General features: G+C 56.8%; 2 protein-coding genes across 3 annotated transcripts in view; one reads left to right on the top strand and one right to left on the bottom strand.

The window, feature by feature from the left end:
• Positions 1 to 17,882, top strand: part of ACO2 (aconitase 2) — a 55,809-nt gene extending 37,927 nt beyond the window's left edge. The window contains exons 5-19 of the mRNA XM_027594524.2: positions 3,199 to 3,291; positions 7,042 to 7,200; positions 7,427 to 7,577; positions 8,776 to 8,880; positions 9,842 to 9,933; positions 10,980 to 11,085; positions 12,225 to 12,382; positions 12,603 to 12,676; positions 13,163 to 13,274; positions 14,148 to 14,270; positions 14,451 to 14,606; positions 15,540 to 15,731; positions 16,172 to 16,304; positions 16,852 to 16,973; positions 17,380 to 17,882. Coding sequence (XP_027450325.1) covers positions 3,199 to 3,291; positions 7,042 to 7,200; positions 7,427 to 7,577; positions 8,776 to 8,880; positions 9,842 to 9,933; positions 10,980 to 11,085; positions 12,225 to 12,382; positions 12,603 to 12,676; positions 13,163 to 13,274; positions 14,148 to 14,270; positions 14,451 to 14,606; positions 15,540 to 15,731; positions 16,172 to 16,304; positions 16,852 to 16,973; positions 17,380 to 17,517 — 1,914 coding nt within the window. The 3' untranslated portion in view covers positions 17,518 to 17,882. The remainder of the gene's footprint in view (positions 1 to 3,198; positions 3,292 to 7,041; positions 7,201 to 7,426; positions 7,578 to 8,775; positions 8,881 to 9,841; positions 9,934 to 10,979; positions 11,086 to 12,224; positions 12,383 to 12,602; positions 12,677 to 13,162; positions 13,275 to 14,147; positions 14,271 to 14,450; positions 14,607 to 15,539; positions 15,732 to 16,171; positions 16,305 to 16,851; positions 16,974 to 17,379) is intronic.
• Positions 17,883 to 18,036: 154 nt separating this feature from the next.
• POLR3H (RNA polymerase III subunit H) overlaps positions 18,037 to 21,370 on the bottom strand; it is a 28,805-nt gene continuing 25,471 nt past the window's right edge. For both annotated transcript variants that reach the window (XM_027594530.2, XM_027594531.2), the window contains 2 exons: positions 20,142 to 20,343; positions 18,037 to 19,168 (listed from right to left, as the gene is read on the bottom strand). In XM_027594530.2, the coding sequence (XP_027450331.1) occupies positions 19,115 to 19,168; positions 20,142 to 20,343 (256 nt within the window). In that variant the 3' untranslated portion in view covers positions 18,037 to 19,114. The remainder of the gene's footprint in view (positions 19,169 to 20,141; positions 20,344 to 21,370) is intronic.

Here is a 21,370-nt window from a genome sequence, read left to right as displayed (position 1 = left end):
AGGTTATTTTTTTGTGGTCATTTTTCTGTTCTGCTAGAAAAATGATGCAGACCGGCTTCTGGTACAAGAGGATGGCTTAAATCTCCCTACCTACCAGCCTCACCTGTGCGCTCATTCGTGCTCTCGGCCAACCCCCGGGACCCTGGCAGGGAGCAGGGAGGCAGGTGGATGGCGTTGCTGTTCATGAATCCCAAGCAGCTGAGGCCCTGTGCAGGGAAGCCCCCCTGTCTTGAGTGCTGTCTCTTACTGATTGGCCTCCTTGGGGGGCTGTCTTCTGGGAGTTTGCTTCATGAGGTAGAAACAGGTGTATGCCACATGGAATTGTTTTTTTTTCCTTGAATTCCTCCCAGCCTTCCTTATGAAATCAGATTCCTGCCCCTTTCCCCAGCCTCTGCTTGTGGTACCTTTGTGTGTGCCTGCTCTTGACCACAGCGGGTCTCCGCCTGCTCTGGACCTCCACCCTTTCTACCCCTTGCGCTGGAAGTGGGCCCCCCTCCTGGGGGGTTGTTGGCAGGAGCTGAATGCTGGCAGGGCTGCCATTGAAAGTGCTCCAGCTCCCAGGGTCAGCAGAGCTCCCGGAGCCTCTCAAACCCATGGGAAACACTCCGTTTTCCCACTCGAGCCCTCTCTTCCCACCCTGGCCTGTCAGTCTGGGTCCTGGCTGACGGTAGCTCTTTTTCTACTCTGCTGAAAGAGCCCAGCCTGCCGGCCAGAGGTTTCCCTGTTAGCAACAGCGGGGGTGGAAGGTTACAGGGGCCCCTGCGGTGCCGGGAGCTGGCCGTGGCCAGGAACAGGGTCCTCTCCAGGCCTGCAGATGACTGCCCGCTGCAGGCCACTGCCTTCAGGGTCTGGCCCTCCCTTTACTTTATGGGTTCAGAATCTACCTTCTGGAGATGAGATTCACAGGATCACAGGATTTCAGTGTTTATTGAACACTAATGATGTGCTAGGAACTGTGCTAGACGCTGGGGATACGATGTGAACGAGACGGGGGCCCTGCCTTCGTGCATCTTAGAGTCTGTTAGGGAGACAGACACTAAACCATCACACAAGCAGGTAATTGCCGATTCGGTTATATCTTATGACGGGAGACATAGAACTCTGTGAGAGTATAAGAAAAGAAGTCTAATTTATTTTATTTTTAAAGATTTTATTTATTTGAGAGAGGCACAGCGAGAGAAACACAAATAGGGGGAGTGGGAGAGGGAGAAGCAGGCCTCCCGCTGAGCAGGGAGCCCGAAACAGGGCTCGATCCCAGGACCCCGGGACCATGACCTGAGTCGAAGGCAGACGCCTAACAACTGAGCCACCCAGGCGCCCCAAGAAAAGAAGTCTAATTTAGACTCGGGGGGGAAAGGGACAGCCTCTTGAGGAGGATGTGACATGTAAGCTGAAACCAGCACAGATAAGCTGATACTAACTGGAGGAAGAACATTCCAGGCAGAACAGTATATATAAAAACCCCAAGGCAGGAAGCAACTTGAGGCATTTGTGCAGTTGAAAGGGGGCCCGTGGAAGAGAGGGTGGTGTGAGGTGGATTGGGGCGGGCACAGGCGGGGCTTTGAGGGCCACGGGCACCATCCTGGGAGTCCCTGAAGGGCTTAAGCAGAGGAGGGTTATGGTCAGATTTACATGTATTTGTAGAGTCCCTTTGGTTGGGGACCGGAGAGACAGAGTGACCTATCCAGGGTCACACAGCCAGAGAAGGCTCTAGGCTGAGTTCAGGCCAAGACTCTGCTGCACCATCCTGCCCCCCTTCGCCACCACCACCACTTGCCCATACACAAGAACACGTACTCAGGCACACAGCCGCTCCTCCTGCCCTTGGTGCCAATGTTATAAGTGACTGATTTGAATGAAAAAGCTGTCTTAGTAATTATTAATCAGAGAGACGGCTCCAGGGGCCCCAGTTTTTTGTGTGCTGTTCTTTTGCCTGGGGGTACCCAGTGGGCCTCCGAAGGAGGCATGGTTGGTCTGGAGTTTAAATGAAGGAGGCTGCGTGGTCTTGAGGGTGTGCTATTGAGGGCCAAGGAGCTGGCAGTGTGAGTCCCTCTGCCTTGGAGCTTGGGTCTTCCATGCTCAGAGGCCAGCATGTCTCACTGCCTGGTTCCTCCTTTGGGACTCTGTGCAGTCTGCCCTGGTCCCTTCCCTTTTGTCACTGGAGTCTCCCCTGTCCAAGAAGATACCATGTTTTCCAGATAGACCCTGACCTTATATCACCTGTGCTGGGAAGCCTTCCCTGCTCACTGAGGAAGCCACCTTCCAATTCCAGGCAGAGTGGGCACAGCCCATCCTGTTGTGTTGCTGAAATCTGCATTTAAGAACATGGTCCATTTGACAGTCTTTCATTTGGGGCCCATCAGTTGTATTACCAAATATTGAGCACCTAACACGTGCCAGATGCTGGGGTTCCTAGATGTGCTCTTCCTTATAAGGGAGGAAGCTCTGTTTTATATTAGAATGTAACTCTTCAGTTATGTGGCTGCACAGGCCTGGTTTCAAACCCTGGGATTTAATTCAGGGATCTCCAGCAAGTTATTTCACTCTTGAGACTTTGTTTTTTGTATCCGTAAAATGGCCTTGATGACAGTACCTTCCCTCTTTCGTGCGATGGATTGTGAGGATGTTTAGTGCGGTGGGCATTCGGTGAATGTTAGCCAGGATTACTGGCATTGCCTTAAATGGGGCATCCGAGGCTTAGGTGGAGAAACAGCCCCTTGCGTGAGTCACCGCAGCACTGGAGCACCCACTTGATCCCACTGCTTCCCTTTGACAGCCCCCTTCCCCCAACACCATATCCCAGTTAGACGGTCCTGTGGTGCTGGGCCCCTCACTGCTGGCCGGGACTGAGGACTTGAGTGCCAGAGGGACCCTTAGAGATGACGTAGCCAAATTCCTTCTACAAATAAGGAAACTGAGATCAGGATAGAGAAGGGACTTGTGCCAGACCCACTCCCTCGCCAGGTGTCACAGAACTGAGGCTGCCTCTGCTCCCTTGCCTTTGTCCCTAGGCCAGCCAGCTGAGACTGGGCCAACATCCAGGCCCTTTTGGAATTATTTGTAGAAGGCCTCCAGTAGAGGGCCTGTTTCCATAGCGCCAGCATTTCAGAGTTGCAGGGTAAGGGTGGCGGGTGAGCAAGGGTTGTTCCAGACACACACTGTATTACTAATGCTCTGGTTATTGATTTGTCTCACTAGGACATAAACCAGGAAGTGTATAATTTCCTGGCAACCGCAGGTGCCAAGTATGGCGTGGGCTTCTGGAGGCCTGGCTCTGGAATCATTCACCAGGTAAAGCAGGGCTTGACCTGCCTTTCTGGGGGAAGGGCCCTTAGGGAACCAGAGAGCATCTCCTGGCCTACAGGAGCAGAAGGCCAGAGGCTCAGGAGGGTGGAGGGGGGTTATATTATTTTTTTGTCTGGCTTTTTCCCACGAGTGTTATTCCTTGTTGCATGGACAGCTGACATTTGATGGGTGTGTGCAGGCACTAGACTTAGCACTTGACAGATGATAACGTACTCGTTCACCACAACTCTATGAGGTCGGTGGTTTCATTATTTGTGCCTTACAGATGAAGAAACTGAGGCACAAAGAAGTTAATCCACTTGCCCAGGGACAACTGGCTGAGGGTGGAGGCAGGATTTGCCTCCGGCAGTCAGTGTTCTGCACCGTGGGCTTCAGGCTCGCCTCCCACCACACCAGGGGTTCTTACCCCTTTGGGCCCCTTATTCTGTAGGGTGGAGGTGCCCCAGGTCACGTCGCTTTGTCAGCCAGGAGTTCTTCCGGGGTCTCCTGAAGGATGGATGATCTTTTGGTGGGCGATTTTGTCTCTGCAAGTGCAAGTGTGTGTGCATGTGTTTCTAGGGAGATAAGTACTTCGATTTCATCCAAGGTGACTAGTTTGTGGGGTGTGCACTGGTTTGTGTGTCCATTTGCCATCCATCCTGTATGTGCGAGACCTGCCTCTTTACACCTTTCCAAGGTGACCCTTCTCCCCACCTCTGTCCCAGGCCCTCAAGATGAGCTGAGTCAGGCTGTAATCTGACCGTGCATGGGCTCCAACACTGCCCCACTCCGAAACCAGAGCCCACGGATCACTCCTCTGCCCTTTTGAGCCATTGCCCTTGCCAGGAAGGGACTGCCTGGGAGTGGCAGGTCACAGCTGTCTGCAGGGTGTAGAAAGCCTCTCTCAGCGGTAGGGCTAGGGAGTCAGGTGGATCCAACTTTGGACTTCATCGCGAAGAGCAGCCCAATCCAAGGGTCTCCCTTTCTACCCCATTACAAATACCCAGGCCTTTTTGGCAGCCCCTGGGCCAAAGTTTGGGGCTATGAGTGATGGTAGCTCACAGCTGCCCCTGGCTGCCAGCTAAGTGTACAGCGTGATATATCTTTTCCTTTATTTTAAATTATTATTTTATTATTTTTATTATTTTTAATTTTTTTATTAAAATATTTACTTATTTTAGACAGTGTGAGGGAAGGGGCAGAGGGAGAAGAGAATCTCAAGCAGATGCCACACTGAGTGCAGAGCCCGACATGGGGTTTAATCCCAGGACCCTGAGATCATGACCTTAGCTGAAGGCAGACACTTAACGACTGAGCCACCCACGTGCCCTATTTTTATTTTTTTTAAGATTTTATTTCTTTATTTGAGAGTGAGCAAGAGAGAGCACTCATGCACACACGCAGGGAGAGGAGGAGAGGGAGAAGCAGACTCCCCACTGAGCAAGGAGCCAGAAACAAGGCTCCATCCCAGGACCCTGGGATCATGACCTGAGCCGAAGGCAGACACTTAACCAGTTGAGCCACCCATGCACCCCTATTTTTCCCTTAAAAAAGAAAATTCCCATGAAGCATGTGATCTCTGTGCAGCTTTGATTTTTCTCTCCTCCTTGATGTCAGGCCACCAGCAGCTTTCACCCACCATGTCGAAACCAAACCTTAACCCCTTTCCCTCTGCTTTAAATGTCCTGTGCCCAGGCCTGGCACATCCTTCCTCCTCCACATCTCTCTCTGCCTTTTGGTTACCTCTGTGAGGCGCCCCCTGCCTTCCCTTGTGCCCAGCATTAGAGCACCCTTATGTGATTCTCTGTGGGACCCCTTCACGTTATGACCCCTGTATGTGCCAGGACCTTCTGCACCAGACCATGCGCTCTGGGGACAGAGACTGCACTTTACCGATTGCTCTGTAGCTCTGGGCCTGGGGCCAGGTAGGTAGAGACTAGGTCCACAGTGTACACATGTGTTGTGTGGGTCAATGGCTAATGTACACTTTCTCCTCCCCTCCCCCATCCGCATCCAGCTGCCCGAGGAGGTCACTGTCACAGCCAGTTTCATTGTGACACTTTGTGCAGTCCTTAGGTCTGCACTAACCCCTTCCTTTTGGACATGGACCATGTTGGTGGTCTGCACTGTGTAGACCACACTGAATTCTGTGTGTCTGCTCTTCATGGTCAGACTTGCAGAACCTTGAGGAGCCTTACATTAACTAGGTTTAAACTTTGGTTTGTGGCTGGGGCAAGGAGGCCAGAGAAATGAAACAGTTGAGCAGTGTCCTTTCCAATAGTTGTTTGTCTAGGATTTCCTCTCTGTTCGTCTTTTCTCCCAGCCAGCTGTCACCCTCCTGAGGAAGGAACCAGCCCTTCTAACTGCCAACAGTCCTGAGAGGCAAGACCCCTCACTCCTTGCTGAGTCTGCTGGGAGATGTGTATCCCAGGGCAGGGGCCCTGGGGTTTCTGTAGTACTCCATGGAGCCTGTCCACCATGAGGCAGGCCCGACCATTCATGGAGCCTTTCACGTCTCTGACCTCCTTTGCCCTTCCCAACATCTGAGTGTGTGCTACAAAAGAATAAATAGAAGTACTGTGTCTCCCAGGCACGACTACAGCTTAATACACATGATCTCAGGGGCGCCTGGGTGGCTCAGTTGTTAAGCGTCTGCCTTCGGCTCAGGTCATGATCTCAGGGTCCTGGGATCGAACCCAGCATCAGGCTCCTTGCTCAGCGGGAAGCCTGCTTCTCCCTCTCCCACTCCCCCAGCATGTGTTCCCTCTCTCGCTGTGTCTCTCTCTCTCAAAAAATAAAATCTTTAAAAAAAAAAAAAAAAATACACACGATCTCATTGAGTTATCACTGTGAGCACCATGGGCTGTTTCTATCTATGAGGAAATAGGCCTGGAAGGTGAAGTGACTTGCCCTAGGTCCCACACCTACTAGCAGGCAGTGGGTCTGGGGCTCAGACTGAGGGCCCCTTGGCCAGGGCTTTTCCAGTAACATCCTGTGGCTTCCGATGCCTGCATGGGGGGCAGGGCTGCTCTGGGATAGCTGTACCTCCGGAATCAGATGTTTTGGGGAAATGCTTACTGCCAGCACCTTCCCAAGCTGGGAAGAGGCCCTCAATGAAGGAGCCATTTTGAACAGGAAAGGGGAGGAGGAGGCAAGGCAGCATCTACATGAGCAAGTCATTTCAGTTCTCAGAGCTACTACCAGGCCTTGGGTTGGGGAGGCATTGTCTGTACTTGCTTTCAGTTCACCAGCAGAAGAGCCCAGGGCTTGTGCTCCTTTCGGGTCTCCAGTGCTTCCTTGCAGACACTGGAGCCAGCTCCTGAAGAAATTGTCCCCCTGAGAAGCCCAGTGGGCACGTGCCATGCCCTAGGCCACGTGAGATGGGGAGCAGGTGTCAGGAGCACCTGTAGGCAGTCACATTTCTCACAGGACACATTCCTGTATCTCTGCTCGTCTGGTTCTCACCGTGATTCTAGGGTCAAGGCGGTGCAGGTGTTCTTGGTACCATGCCGCAGACACGGACCCTGGGGCACGAGGAGGCACTTGCAAGCCCAAATCAGACTAGTCCAGAACTGTCGGAGCTGGTCAGGGGCCCAGGCTTCCTGTCTCTCTTCCAGCCACCTTTGAGAGGCTCTATCCTGGAGGGGTGCCTGGGAATGGCCCAGAGAGCAGCTTTGCCAGACCCTTTTGGTCCCTACTTCTCTTCTCTGATGAGTGCTTTTAGGCTGAAGATCTTGGGGTCTTTTTTTTTTCCAGATCATTCTGGAAAACTATGCATACCCTGGGGTTCTTCTGATTGGCACTGATTCCCACACCCCCAATGGCGGTGGCCTGGGGGGCATCTGCATTGGAGTCGGGGGTGCTGATGCAGTGGATGTCATGGCCGGGATCCCCTGGGAGCTGAAGTGCCCCAAGGTGAGGAATAGGGAAGGGCTCTTTCAGTGGTGGCTGCAGAGGGGTGGTTGACGGGGAGGCATGGGAGCCTGTGAGACCCAGATGGGTTGAAGGAATAGTTCAGACTCAGACCTCTCTAAGAGAGAGGCAGTGGTAAATAAGCAGGAATGGGAATTCCAGCAGGCGGACCCTTTTGGTTGGAGCATGACACATGGTGCCTAAAATTGCTGTCTCGCTCCACCTATAGGTGATTGGTGTGAAGCTGACAGGCTCGCTGTCCGGTTGGACCTCCCCCAAAGACGTGATCCTAAAGGTGGCGGGTATCCTCACCGTGAAAGGTGGCACGGGCGCCATTGTGGAGTACCACGGGCCTGGTGTAGACTCCATCTCCTGCACGGGTGAGGAGGGTGGCCATGTGACATTGCCCGCAGACTGTGTAGGGCCTGATGGGGCCTGTCATTGAGCCATGGAAGCAGTGAATGGCCTTCCCCTGAGAACCCATCAGTTTGGAGACTTGGATGGACACCTAGAGGTGGGGGGGTATTATCTAGTCAAGGTCCCTCAGTACACTTCAGCTGCCATGGCACTGGGCTGCCTTGGGGGACCCGGAAATGGAATGCCAGAAAGGATGGAGGTGGTGGTGGGAACGGGGAGTCAGAGCCAGGGCTTCATTCACAAAGCAGCCCCCTTCCCACGTCTTCCCTGGAGCCTCAGATCCCTTGAATTAGACTTCTCACCTACTAGGCTCTAAGACCAAGTAAGTAGGAGCCAGGCCCTTCTCATCACTCCAGGTGACCTGGCTTCAATGCCTGGGCGCTCCGGAGTGCAGGGACACTTGGAACAAACCTTCCAGATGGTCCAGTCCAGACTTCCCCAGGTTCAGAGCCCCCACAGGGATCCTGTTCAGCTGGCCCCTTTCCCCTCCAGAGATGGGGCTCAGTCCTACAGGTAGCCCTTACTGCCACTGGGCAGCTCAGTTTGGGAGTGGGTAGCAGTCCCGTGCCCTAGCAACCCCATGAGACTAGCGTCCTGGTGCAGTCAGGACATCTGTAAGCCTCACTGCTGCTGCGTGAGGCTCTGTGGTCCAGATAGTGGGTGTCCTTCCAGTCTTATTGCTGGAAAACCTGAGACCCAGAAACATTTCCACTGTGGTGGCTGAGAGGAGAGCAGACCTGGACACCAGGCAGGTGGACCTAGACCTGAATACCGATGCCAGCACCTGCATTTGCTCTGTGGCATGACCTCGGACCTCTCTGAGCCAGTTCGCTCACCTGCAAAATGGCCACAGTAACAGCTGGGCCGTCTGGCCAGGTCAGCCTTCAGTACCATGATGGCCGTCTGGTCAGTCAAGCGGCACTGCCAGGCCCAGAAGTGGAACCTGGCTGGGAGGGGCTGAATCTTGTGTTCTGTCTGCGGGCCCTGGTTTTAACCCTGGGCCACGAAGGATGAGTCTGTCTGCTGCCACAGGATGGCTGTGTGCGTGAGGGAGGGAAGGACACCAGCTCCCCAGGGTGAATATGTGTGTGCACACCCAGCAGGTGTGTGGGACCCATGCCCAGCTGCTCTGCCCGCTTCACAGGCTCTGTTTCTCTACAGGCATGGCAACAATCTGCAACATGGGCGCAGAAATCGGAGCCACCACGTCAGTGTTCCCTTACAACCACAGGATGAAGAAGTACCTGAGCAAAACAGGCCGGGAGGGTGAGCCGGCAGGGCCAGGGGGGACCGGCAGCACAGTCATGTTGCATGGAGACCCTGGAGCTAAACCTTTCCCTTCAGGGCAGGGGTCTTTAATCTCGTGTTTCCAGTCTGGCTTCAGAGGCCCTGAGAAGCCCCCACAGTGGTGTGAAAAGTTGCGCGCGCGCGCGTGTGTGTGTTACTGTTTCTGAGTAGAGTGTCTGCAGCTCCACCAGCTTCTCGAAGGGCCTGGCATCTGAGATACCTCTGCCTTGAGACTGGAATTTAGTTCTACCTGAAAGGATGGCCAAGTCCAGGGTCTTTTTGGTCTGGTCCCTGGTGCCCCCTACAGGAAGCTCTGGGAATGACATGAATCTGCTTCTGTTTATGATTCCTGCCCAGTAGGAGGAAAACATTTGGAACCAGAACCACTTCCTCAGCCTCCCCCACAGTTTTCCTGAGGTTCTAGCTTGGCTTCTTTGAAGCTCAGAGGAAGAAATAGGGCCTGTGGGAGGGATCATTGGAGCCTCCAAAGGGAGGTGAGCAAGGATGGTTGGTGGAACCAGAAGCCAGGGGTCATGGGGAGAGCTTGTCCAGTTGCTTCCAAAAGCTGAACACCTGGAGTCCTACCTGGCTGTCCCGTCCCTCTCTTTCATTATCAGGTAGCTTCTCCTTCAAAATTCAGTGCTTCTCATTTCCAGGAAGCCTTCCCTGACTCTGAACCTCAGTTGTTACTTCTGTGTCCCCGTGTTCCTGTGTCTCGTATCATATTGTAACTTCCAGTTCATTGATAGCTCCTTCATTAGATTGTGTGCTCCTTGAGGGCAGGGACTGTGTCCTGTGCTGTTTTCATCATTTCTTCAGGGAACTGGCTCAAATGGATGGATGGATGGATGGTCGGTCGGTCGGTCGGTCGGTCGGTCGGTCGGTCTCATAACCAGGTTCTGTCCCACGTGCTTTAATCTCCCTCCCTTATTGGTTTCAGAAATTGCCAAACTAGCTGATGAATATAAGGATCACTTGGTACCTGACCCTGGCTGCCATTATGACCAGCTGATTGAAATCAACCTCAATGAGGTGAGGAAGGCAGTTGGGTCCAAGGAATTTCTGACGGTGGGGAGTTCAGGCCCCATCTGGGGACTCCTAGGGGGCCCTGCCTGCACACCCAGCAGGGTAATTGGGCCTTTGGTTCCCCAGTGCCCCTGCAAACTGCTGCCCAAATCAGGCTGCAGTTGGGTGGGAGAGGCAGCTGTGGCTGGTGATTCAGAAGCTGGCTCAGTTTGCCTCCACCTTGGTGTTAGCAGAAGCCAAGACTTTGCCCTGGAGTTTGCTTTGTTATCTGAGTTCAGAGGTCATGGCCCAAGATTCCCAGTCGTGTTGCATGGAGACCCTGGAGCATGGGGAGCGTTTGGCACCCTGAGACCTACAGACCAGAGTGAGTGTTTGGATGGCTGGAGGATAGGCAGGCTGGAGGAAAGGAAGCAGCCGAGTAGACTGGTTGAAGGTTTAGGCCCTGAAGACAGTCTTCATGAATTCAAATCCTAATTCCTGACCCTGCCAACTGAAGCCTGTGACCTTGAGCAAGTTCCTCAACCTCTTTTGGCCTCACTTTATCATATGTAAAATCTCAGGTGGCCATGGGACCTGAATGCGCTAATTCATGTAGTAATATTTGGGCACATGTATTGAGAGCCGTGTGCAGGCGCTTTGCTAAGTGCTTTGCATTTATTGGTAAGTATTACCACAGACAAAGCACCTGACTTTAAGTCTGTTTTTGTCATAAGATTGATTACAGAGCATCACAGTGTAGGAGACAATGGACTCATGATGCTGACTTCCTTCATTTCTTCCATGCTTTTGCCATCTCCTACTCTGTGACCTTGAGCAAGGCATGCCATCTTCTTCATCTGCACAGTGGAGATAATATGAGCCTCACAGGGTTGGAGGGATCCTGGAGCTGGTGCGTGTACAGAGCCCACCGCTCGGGTGTTTCCTGGGTTTGAGCTAGAAGTCAGCCTCCTGGGTCCTCTGTAAGGACCTGGGGGAGTGGGAGCCACGCAGCCTCTGGAGAACAGTCTAAGATTTCCACACTACGATTTGTTCTCTCCCTTTTGTTTTTTCAGCTGAAGCCACACATCAATGGGCCCTTCACCCCTGACCTGGCTCACCCTGTGGCAGATGTCGGCGCCGTGGCAGAGAAGGAAGGATGGCCTCTGGACATCAGAGTGGGTGAGTACCTTCCACCCTGTCGGCTTCACAGGCTGCGGGACCAGGAGGCCTGCCCAGGGCTGCAGACGCCTGCCGGCGCTCACCATGGGCACTTCCTACAGGTACCAGGCACTTTCTGAAATAGTTTGTTTCTTCTTTATGGCTTTTTTAAAAAATTAGTTTTTTTGGTAATACCAAAAAGAAATACATGCTCATTGTAGCGAATATTCACAAACAGGTGAATTTTAAAAACTCATCTGAACCCTTAACCAGAAACCAGCTCAAGGAGCTCCTGGAGGGGTTCTTTCTGCGTACGTGTACATATTGACATGTGTCTACTTCTGTTTTACAAACGTTTCATCAGCCCAACCCTGTCGCTTGATTTCCATTCACATGCTTTGCATGTACGGACACACTGGCATGTCATTATGACTGGCCCGTCACCGGACAGTGTGACTGGAACGTGAACCACAAAGCCAGGTGGCCTCGGCTTGAATCTGGCTTGGGTACTACAGAGCTAGGCGACCCTGAGCAAGTTACATTACCTACCTGTGCCTTGGTTCCCTGTCTGGAAAACAAGGGTGATACTGTGTTTACCTGTAAATGTTGGAGGGGCGGTGAGTTAACACAGTGTCTGGCGTAAAACAGTGCCATGTGTTCTCCCTCAGCCGTTGAAGCAAATGTAAAAAAACGGTGGTTTCATCAGAAGCAGATTGCTGAACTGCTGAGTGAAGAATGTCTTAAGGTCTGTCAGTAATATGTCATCCAGTCTTTATTGACTTTTTGAATAACTATCGTAGACTTTTAAAAAATAATTTTTTCTCCCTGATGATAAAGCAATTAAAGAAGGAGAGAATACTCAAAAGTATGAAAGAAGAAACTTTATCTCCTAAAAGCCCCGATCCAGCCATGGTCACTGTTCGTGTCCTGGAGTGAGCCCTCTGACTAACCTCACTGGCCACGTCACCTTCCCCTGGAAGGCCGGGCCGTGGAGCAGCCTGTCCTGTGGCGGCAGACAGTTGGATTGCTTCCAGCTCGTCTCCGTTAAGAACAGCCCCAGGCCCGGCACGGTTGGCGAACTCCTGACCAGGTCTGGATAGTTGAGGTCAGGTGGAGACCTCTGGTCCTGACCCCTGGCCCCACCACCCACAACGCACCAGGTCTGATCGGCAGCTGCACCAACTCTAGCTACGAGGACATGGGGCGTTCGGCGGCCGTGGCCAAGCAGGCACTGGCCCGTGGACTCAAGTGCAAGTCCCAGTTCACCATCACACCGGGCTCCGAGCAGATCCGTGCCACCATTGAGCGGGACGGCTATGTGAGTGCCCATACGCCCTGCCCCTGGCTTCCCCTCCCCGCCACCGAGCAACGTGGCTTCGGGCAGGACAAGCCACAGCCTTGTCAGCTGGGGCGGCTACAGGTTCCCCTGCAGCTGCCCCAGGGTCCCAGAATGGCTCTTCATCACTCAGGCTGCTGACCCACCCTTGCCCATCAGCCACCAGCCTGCCCCTGACCTTTCCGTGTCCTCCTCTCTGCAGGCACAAATCCTAAGGGAAGTGGGTGGCATCGTCCTGGCCAATGCCTGTGGCCCCTGCATTGGCCAGTGGGACAGGTGAGAGGCGCACCTCTGATAGGACAGCCTGTTGTGTTCTGGAGTCCGGAGCCCCACATGTTGAGGGGAAGTGTCACTGGGTGGAGAGAAGAGACTCAGCCCCAGGCCTCTCTAGCTTCAGGGGCTACTGCACACTAGAAGACTTTTCTAGGAAGGACTGGAAAGTTGGGCTGAAAGTAAAGAGGAAGGAGTGGACACCTGGCTGAAGCCAGATGCAGCCAGGGGCTCTGAGGGAGCGGTGTGAATGGAGGCAGTGGCCCAAGGTCGGGAAAGTCAGGCCTTGGTCTGGGCTCTGCCTGCCTTACGTGTGGTCCAGGCAAACCTCTGGGCTCTCCCAGGGTCCCTCCCGCTCTGTATGCGTGAGTCCCAGGGAGGAGGTGGCTGTTTCAGGGTCTTTCTGTTTCCCACTCCTCTGTCATAAGCCAGGCAGGACGGGCTTGGTGACAAGGACAGACACGCTTAACCCTGTCTCCTCTGGCCTGGCAGAAAGGACATCAAGAAGGGGGAGAAGAACACAATCGTCACCTCCTACAACAGGAACTTCACAGGCCGCAATGACGCGAACCCTGAGACCCATGCCTTTGTTACATCCCCGGAGGTGAGCCTGCCCGGCCAGGCCGTGGCCCGGGACTGCCTCTGGGGCCGGGCATCTGACCTCATGGGGCTGCTGAGGGGAGGGTTGGCATCATAGAGCAAGGGGCTGTCTGGGTGGAAACCAAGAGCCACAGGCTTCAAGTGTCACGCTCCCTCTGCTCCCTGCCTGGCTCCCTCATGGCCCAGGAGCCTGAGGGGCTTGTTGGCCACAGTTATGGTCACAAGCTGGAGCTTGGAATCCCTGCCCAGGACAAAGGGCAGCCCTGCCTCTACCCAGTCGTATGGCCTTGGCCAAGTCACTGTCCTTCTCTGTGCCCCAGGCTCCTGTCAGGATTACAGGAAAGTGCATGCACTGTCTCCTCCAGGAAGGCGGCCTCTGACTAGGAACGCTGATGTGCCAAATGCTCCAGGGCAGAGTGGCTATTCGGCCTCGGCCATTGGCAGCACACGGCCAGTCTTTCTTGCCTTATTTTTTATATAAAAGATTTTAAGTAATCTCTACACGCCATGCAGGGCTTGAGCTCAACCCCGAGATAAAGGGTTACACGCTCTTGTTTCTTGACTTTAAATGAGTATTCCAGAAATACTTTTAGCCAACAAAAGTGACTGAAGAGGTGGCGCCTTCCTTCCATGTCTTCAGCCGCCCATTTGGGAACATTTTTGTCGCAGTGGCGTTTCTGTGCAAGGGCCCCAGCGCATGCCCGTGACCTGCACCCCCAGAGACGTTCTTGCAGCTCTGGCCTCTGTCGGGAGGACTTGTGTGTGGAGAACTTAGATGTACCTGGGCTCCATTCCCCGTTTCCATCTGGGCTCCTGCTAGGGTGGGGGATGGGAGTGGTGTTTGGTGCTAACCAGCAGTGGGCCACCTCCATTCCAGATTGTCACAGCCCTGGCCATTGCTGGCACCCTCAACTTCAACCCAGAGACTGACTTCCTGACAGGCAAGGATGGCAAGAAATTCAAGCTGGAGGCTCCAGATGCAGACGAGCTTCCCCGAGCGGTGAGCAGGCCCTGCCGCTCGCCATGGGGCTAAGACCCTGCCCTTCCTGGGCAGGCAGGATGGCACTGGGAGAGAGAATGAGGCAGCTCCATGCACGGGGGGAGAGGGGCCTTCTACAGGAGCCTGTGCTCATGGGGACGGAGGACTTGGCACCCAGCATGTCCCGACCTCCTCCTGCAGGAGTTCGACCCTGGGCAGGACACCTACCAGCACCCTCCCAAGGACAGTAGTGGGCAGCGGGTAGATGTGAGCCCCACCAGCCAACGCCTGCAGCTCCTGGAGCCTTTTGACAAGTGGGACGGCAAAGACCTGGAGGACCTGCAAATCCTTATCAAGGTCAGCGGCAGGGGGAGAACAGCCCCGGCCTGCCCAGGCCTGCCCAGGCCCTGCCCTCAGCAGCAGGAAGGGCTGTGGAACCACGTGCTCTCCCCGGGGCGCCAGTGGGGAAGGTCGGGGCGGGGGCCGGCAGGGAGGTCCGGCTGCAGAGGAACCAGGGCCTCCACGGCCCAGTGTCCCTTTCTCCCCCGCCCCATGCCAGGCCGAGCCGGATCTGGCCAGCTGTGTCTGGGGTGCTCAGCCATCAGCGGCAGCTGGTGAGGGCCACCTGCAGCGGCCACGGGCCGTGGGTGCAGCACAGGAAAGGCCAGAAGGGCACCAGGTCTCCACGCCTCTGGCTTGACCACACAGGCTCCAGAAGCCACAGAGTTCTCTGCTCCCGCAGTTGGGCATCGGTTGGTCTGGCCTGTGTCTGGGAGTCGAGCGGACACAAGCCTCTGTGGTGTGGCCAGAGGCCTCAGACCCATGTCAGGCATGAATTTTTGCTGTTTACTAAAGGTCCTCAGGCAGTGGCAGTCGGTATTAAGCCCACATGATCGATAAAACTGGTGACCAGCCAATCAGGACACGTCCTTGGGCTCCTCTGGGTCCAGCATGAGGTCTGTGGCTGGTCTTCCTGCCTGGGCATCACTTGCCTGGGGGCCTAGGTCAGAAGGGTGAGTGAGCAGACCTGCCTGTGGGTGTCCTGTCCCGGACAAGTCACCGAGCAGCCCAGGCCCTTCAAGGGGTCAGGGACGGTCTGGCCTGAGCCCTTGTCAAAGTATAGCAAGGCCACGGTGGCAGACTGTGTGTCCAAAGCCAGACCTGCTGCCTTTGTCACCCTTCCTGGGTTGCAGGTGCTGGGCCTGCTGCCAGCCTCTAGAGGGCTTCTCCCTTCGTCCAGCTCTCCCGCGCCATGCCCTGATCTCTGTCCTCTCTTCTCACCCACCCAAGGTCAAAGGGAAGTGTACCACCGACCACATCTCGGCTGCGGGCCCCTGGCTCAAGTTCCGTGGGCACCTGGACAACATCTCCAATAACCTGCTCATTGGCGCCATCAACATCGAAAACGGCAAGGCCAACTCCGTGCGCAATGCCGTCACCCAGGAGTTTGGTCCTGTCCCTGATACTGCCCGCTACTACAAGGTGGGTCCCGGTCAGTGGGGGCGGGGGCAGGGATGCAGGGAAGGGGTGCTCCCCCCCCAGGAGCCCACACCAATAGCTCTGCAGTTGAAGGATGCCCTGGTGCCACGGGGGCAGTCCTGTGTCACCCTCACCGCATACCCCTGCTCTGGGCTCTGCTCCGATCCCACACTGGCCTTCCCCCAACACCTGCCTCTGTCCTGAGTACGGATGGGTAGGTGGCACCTCCCCATGCCCCTTGCAGAGAGTCAGGGCCCGTGTCTGATCACCTCCATCCCCTCAGGGCCTGATTGGGGCCTGATTGACCTCTGATTTCTCAGCCCCTGGGGAGCAGATAGGGAGGGGCCTCTCCGGCCCCCTGACCTGTGAATCTCAGGAAGCCCAGGGCCAGCAGGCAGGGGGCCAGCGTCCTCTCCCTCATGGCCGCCTCATTTGTCTGACAGAAACACGGCATCCGGTGGGTAGTGATCGGAGATGAGAATTACGGGGAGGGCTCGAGCCGGGAGCACGCAGCACTGGAGCCTCGCCACCTTGGGGGCCGGGCCATCATCACCAAGAGCTTTGCCAGGATCCATGGTAAGGTGGAGTCAGGTCGCGCCACATCCACTTCCCCTCCCTGGCAGCCCACGGTCACCCGCCCTGCCGGTGGTGGAGTCAGGCCTGGAGCCACGCGACTGGTTTCCACACCGTGTCCACAGCTCCCGTTTTCCACCAGTCTCTGCCCCTTCTGAGTTGCGTTGGGTCCAAGGCCCACTGCTTCCCAAGATGGGAACTTGCTTCCAAACTTGCAGACCTAAGCAGCAGAAATCGAGGGCACGTGGTCAGGGGATGTTCTGATTGTGTATGTCTGTCAGGAAGGCCAGTGCAGACCCAAACCAGCACGCTGACGTAGGCTCAGGCAGAAGGGACCCTGTCATTGGGAGTATAGCCACCCTGGTCCTTTTAGTTCTGCTCAGAGTTGTCTCCAGATGGCAGGACCAGGGTGCCTCTCCCAGAGCCTTCGCTGGGCTTAGAAAAGGAAGCTCTTAGGCTGGTGAGGCTCCCTGTGCAGAGAAGCGGGGGGGGCGGGCGGGGGGACTGGCCCTGCGTGCTATGGAATGACCCTATGCTCTCTGCCTTCTAGAAACCAACCTGAAGAAGCAGGGCTTGCTGCCCCTCACCTTCGCTGACCCAGCCGACTACAATAAGATTCACCCCGTGGACAAGCTGACCATCCAGGGCCTGAAAGATTTTGCTCCTGGCAAGGTCAGGGGGCCAGGGAGGGAGGGCAGGTCGGGGACAGCCACCTTGCTTCCCCTCCTTCTCCTCCCATGAGTCTTTGTTTCAGCTGCAGGGGCCCTTAAACTCTCATGGCACCCGCGTCGGAGGGAAGGAAGTGCCTTCCCAGAGACAAGGGTGGAGCTAGCTCAGGCCCACGCATCAGGGCAGGCTTGGCACTCAGGCCAACAGCCCATGCAGAGCAGGACCCTCTTGTCCCTGGGAGTCATGCCATCCAGGTCTTACTGGGGCCACCCAAGCCAGGACCTGGCCTAGAGCTTGGTTTGCCTGCTGGCCCGAGGTTCACCTTGCGTGCACCCCACCTCCCTGACCCTGCACCAGAATCCAGGGCCGTGTTCCTAAGACCCACTCCACTTCCCCCTACTCTCAACAGCCCCTGAAATGCATCATCAAGCACCCCAACGGGACCCAGGAGACCATCCTCCTGAACCACACCTTCAACGAGACCCAGATCGAGTGGTTCCGTGCCGGCAGTGCTCTGAACAGAATGAAGGAACTGCAGCAGCATTAAGGTCGGGCTCTGCACCCTGCCCGCCTGCTCCTTGGACCCGACTCCGGGGTCCCCAGTGCAGTCCACACGTCATCAGAACTGGATCCACCCCGATCCAGCCACGGCTTCCTGCTCCAAGACGGTGTGCTCAGCCTGAGTGACCCACGGTTGGGGGCGGGGGGGTTCTTAAAAGAATGTTCCAGCCCCCCTGCCTTCCCATGTTTAGTCTGATTGAGATCTTGAGCAACTCCATTCAGCTATTTATTTTTGATGACAAGACTCCCGTCTAAAGTTTTTCTCCTGCCTCATTTCACTGGTGGCTCAAAGATTTTAAAGAAACTTTTGCTCTTACAAGGAAAATTAAGAATCCAAACTCAGTGACTGTCCCTGTGTGTGAGTGGTGGTATCCGTACCGTTACCGACTCCAGGGCGCAGGGTGGGTCGCTGTGGCCAGTCGGCAGAGGCCCCCACTGGCCACGCCACAGCAGACCTGCCACTGCCAGGAAGTTCAAGTGGGAAGGCCGCTTTCCCACTTCTTAGTCCCACCTTCCTGCCCCCCTGGGCCAGCCTCCCCTCCCCGCTCCCCAGCATCCGCATGGCCCCCCTTGTGTCCTTCCCCTGGTCGTGGACTTATCCGCCTCCCTCAAGGCCATGGTGCCACGCGGGGGCGGGCATCGTTCTGCAGCTGCTGCTTCCCCTGGAGCGCCGTCCCCAGGCAGGACCCACGCCCCGGTGCCCTGGTGCCCGTGTGAACAGAGGCGGCCAGAGCAGGAGGTGGGCTCCAGGGAGGGCCCTTCCTCAGCACGAGACTTGCCTGACAGAAACTCGGTGTCCCGTGGGTGCCATAAAACAAGCCTGCGGGTCCTGTGGAAGTGAGTGAAGAGGCAGGAGGAACCTGGCAGAGCCCCTGTGCTGAATAAACAAGGTGCCGTTTGCCCTCGTCTGGGATTTGGTGCCGACAGCAGGCCCACGCAGTGTTCCTGGCATGGCCGAGGTCTGAAAGTAACTGTGGTCCTGCCGGGGGGGGGGGGGGGGGGGCGGGTAACACAGCTGGTCACCAGCCTGGCCCTCGGGCCACCTGAGCCCACGGCCTCCACTTTCCTGGCGGCGCTGGCTTGCCTGAGTCCAGGCCCCCGCCTTCCAAACACTGGTGGGGAAAAAGGCGGCTGTCCCTGAAAGGTCAAGACTTGACAACTAGCAGCTACCCCAGGTCAACCTCTCGCTCAAGTTACTTTAGGGAGCCACCGAGCTTAGCCCAGAGTCCAGCCTGAGGCCCTCAACCCCCCAAGTCCTGCCACGGGGGCAGGTCACCTGCAGAAGTGACCCGGGGAGAAGGACAGGTGGTCTCAGCTGTGGCAGCTCAGTGACCTTAGATCACGGAGACAGGGTGGCTCCTCCCTGACTGATGCCGTCTTTTATTAAAAGTCTGTGCCGTCGCCGAGAGGCAGAGGTCCAGAGGGAGAGCGGACTCCGGGGATAGCTCCAGTCCGGCGGGGCACACACTCTGCTCCTCGGCGTCTGCGGAAGTGGCTGTGGTCCTCACAGCCAGCTGCACCACTTCCCCAGGGCTGGGCTGGGGTCTGCCGGGCTGGCCGAGGTCCGCCGTCGAGCCCCAGGGCTAGCTGCTGGTCCACCAGGAGAGAAGGCCCAGGCCTGGCTCACTGATGGATCCCTGCGCGGGGAGAGAGAAAACAAGACCATTTCATCTACCTTCAGGGCTTGAGCCACCTCGGGAGGCAGAGGGGCCCACCCTTCCGGGTGCCCCGCACAAAGGGAATAGTGGAGCAAGCACACACCAGCCAAGAGGAGGATGGGGGAAATCCAGAGGCTGCCCCAGCACTCCCGGCTGGCACCCGGAAACACAGCCCAGCTCCCCTTTCCTGCCCCAACCTCACCTGAGGCCTCTAAGGAAAGTGCTGGTTCTCTAAAGGGCATGCCTCTGGCCCCAAGGCCTCAGCTGGCTCAGGTTCCCTTCCTCGCCGCCAGGCCCGTCCAGACATGGCCAGCGGCAGGCCAGGCCTGGGCACGCTCTCAGTCCTGCCAGGAAGGCCTAGTGACCCTGCACCCCAGCCTCCAAAAACATGCAGAGGGGATGCCCTTGGCCACCCAGATTTTTGACAAAGCACAAGCAGCCCCCCAAGCAAACCACCTGCAGCGCAATCCTACCAGGAAATCCTAGCAGGCCCCAGAAACGTGTCCTACTCTGTCCTGCATCACAGTCACTTCGTGAGGGTAGAAGACCCAGGTCTGGTCACAGCTCCCCTGCCACCCCATGTGCACACCTGGTCGGGTGTGGGAGCGGCCCCGACGGAGGGTCACCCCTCCCCGAAGCCCCCACTCTTGTGCTTGACCTGCTCCCAAGCCCCTTCCCCACTTGCTTTCTCCCTCAGCCTGCGTATCAGCAGCCTTGTCACCCAGCGTGGGCTCAGTCCCTCTTGCCGCCAGGAGTCTGACGCTCCCAGTGTTATGCCCTGGCTTCTGAAACACGCTCCCCAGGGAGAAGTGACCACCTAAGAACTCATCAGGGACTGGCGCCCTGACCTGCGGGGAGAGGGGCCCCAGGCGGGGAACCCCAAGTCAACACCCTAGGAAGCCGCTCCCGTGCCTGGGTTCTCCCACCACACCGGTGCCCGTGCGCATCTCACCACAAGCGTGTACGGAGCCTCCTTCTTTGGCAGCTCCTCACTGGAAGACGTGGCCTCGGCCGAGCTGGGCCCCGTGGGGGACGTGTCCACAAAGCTCTCGTCCACCACCCGGAAGCGGATCTCCTCGCCGGTGTCCATGTACAAGTCGTGCGCTCCTTCCTCTGTCTCGTACTCCCACACCCACACCTGCTCTGCCTCGTCGCTGGGTGGGGTGCAGAGTCAAGGCAACAACCAGGGAGGGGGCAGCCCGCGGGTGGGGGGGGGTTCCTCCCCCAGGCAAACCCCATCCAAGGATGAGAGCCCCTTGGCTGGGGGTGTCAAGCAGAGACAGGCCCACACCACGTGCATGAGGCAAGGCTGGGCAAGGTCTGGACCCCACGGGCAAGAGCAGGAACGCTGGGGGCTGGGGAACACAGGCCCCCCGCCACCCGGCACCACAGCCAGGCGGGCACACACATCCTCAGGGCCCCAGAGCAGGAAGAAGGCTCAAGAGCAGAGCGAGCCCCACCTCTTGAGGCAGGAGTGACGAAGGCCTCTTGCTGCCCGGGGCCTCTCAGGCCAGCCGCCACGTTCAGACCTCCGCTCCACCGGCCGTGACCCGGGCCAGGCCCAACCTCTGAGCCTCGGGTCCCCATGTGTAAAACGGGTTGTGGCAAGGCCTGCCCGCGCAGGGCTGTGGTGAGGAGGTAATAACGCAGCACACCCAGAAAGTGCTTTCCGTGGGACCCGCACAGTCGGCCCTGGGGTGCTAGCTGAAGCTGTGCTATGTTCTCTGCTGTCCGACTCCACACCCCTTTCCATCACACCCTGTGAAAATGACCAACATGAAGCGCAAGGACTTTCCCGGTGCTCAGGACAGACACGGCTGCCGGAAGGCCACCTGCCTGAGGGCCCACAGCCAGCGAGAGCCCCAGCCGGGCAGGGCCAGTTTCCTGACAAGCCCTGGCGTGCCCCACAGACCCTGGCCCTGGCCCGCACAGGCCGAGCCGGCGTGCGCCGATGAACCAGTGAGGGCAGCACCCTGGGACTCCCGCCAAAGCCCCAACCCCTCCCTCAGACCACACTGAGGAGCCACAGCGCCCTCTAGTGGCGGTCCCGTGCAGGGTTCGGCCTTAACACCCTCCCTCCCCCGCCCCACCCCCCCCCCACCCCCCCCCCCCACCCCCGCCTTGGAGCCCGGTCCCCTGCTGGGCCCTGGGGACACAGTCCTGACAAGATGGGGTCCCTTC

Source organism: Zalophus californianus, chromosome 9 (genome assembly GCF_009762305.2).
Source record: "Zalophus californianus isolate mZalCal1 chromosome 9, mZalCal1.pri.v2, whole genome shotgun sequence".
In the NCBI taxonomy this organism is placed as follows: Eukaryota; Metazoa; Chordata; class Mammalia; order Carnivora; family Otariidae; genus Zalophus; species Zalophus californianus.
This window is presented reverse-complemented; position numbering and strand designations above follow the sequence as displayed.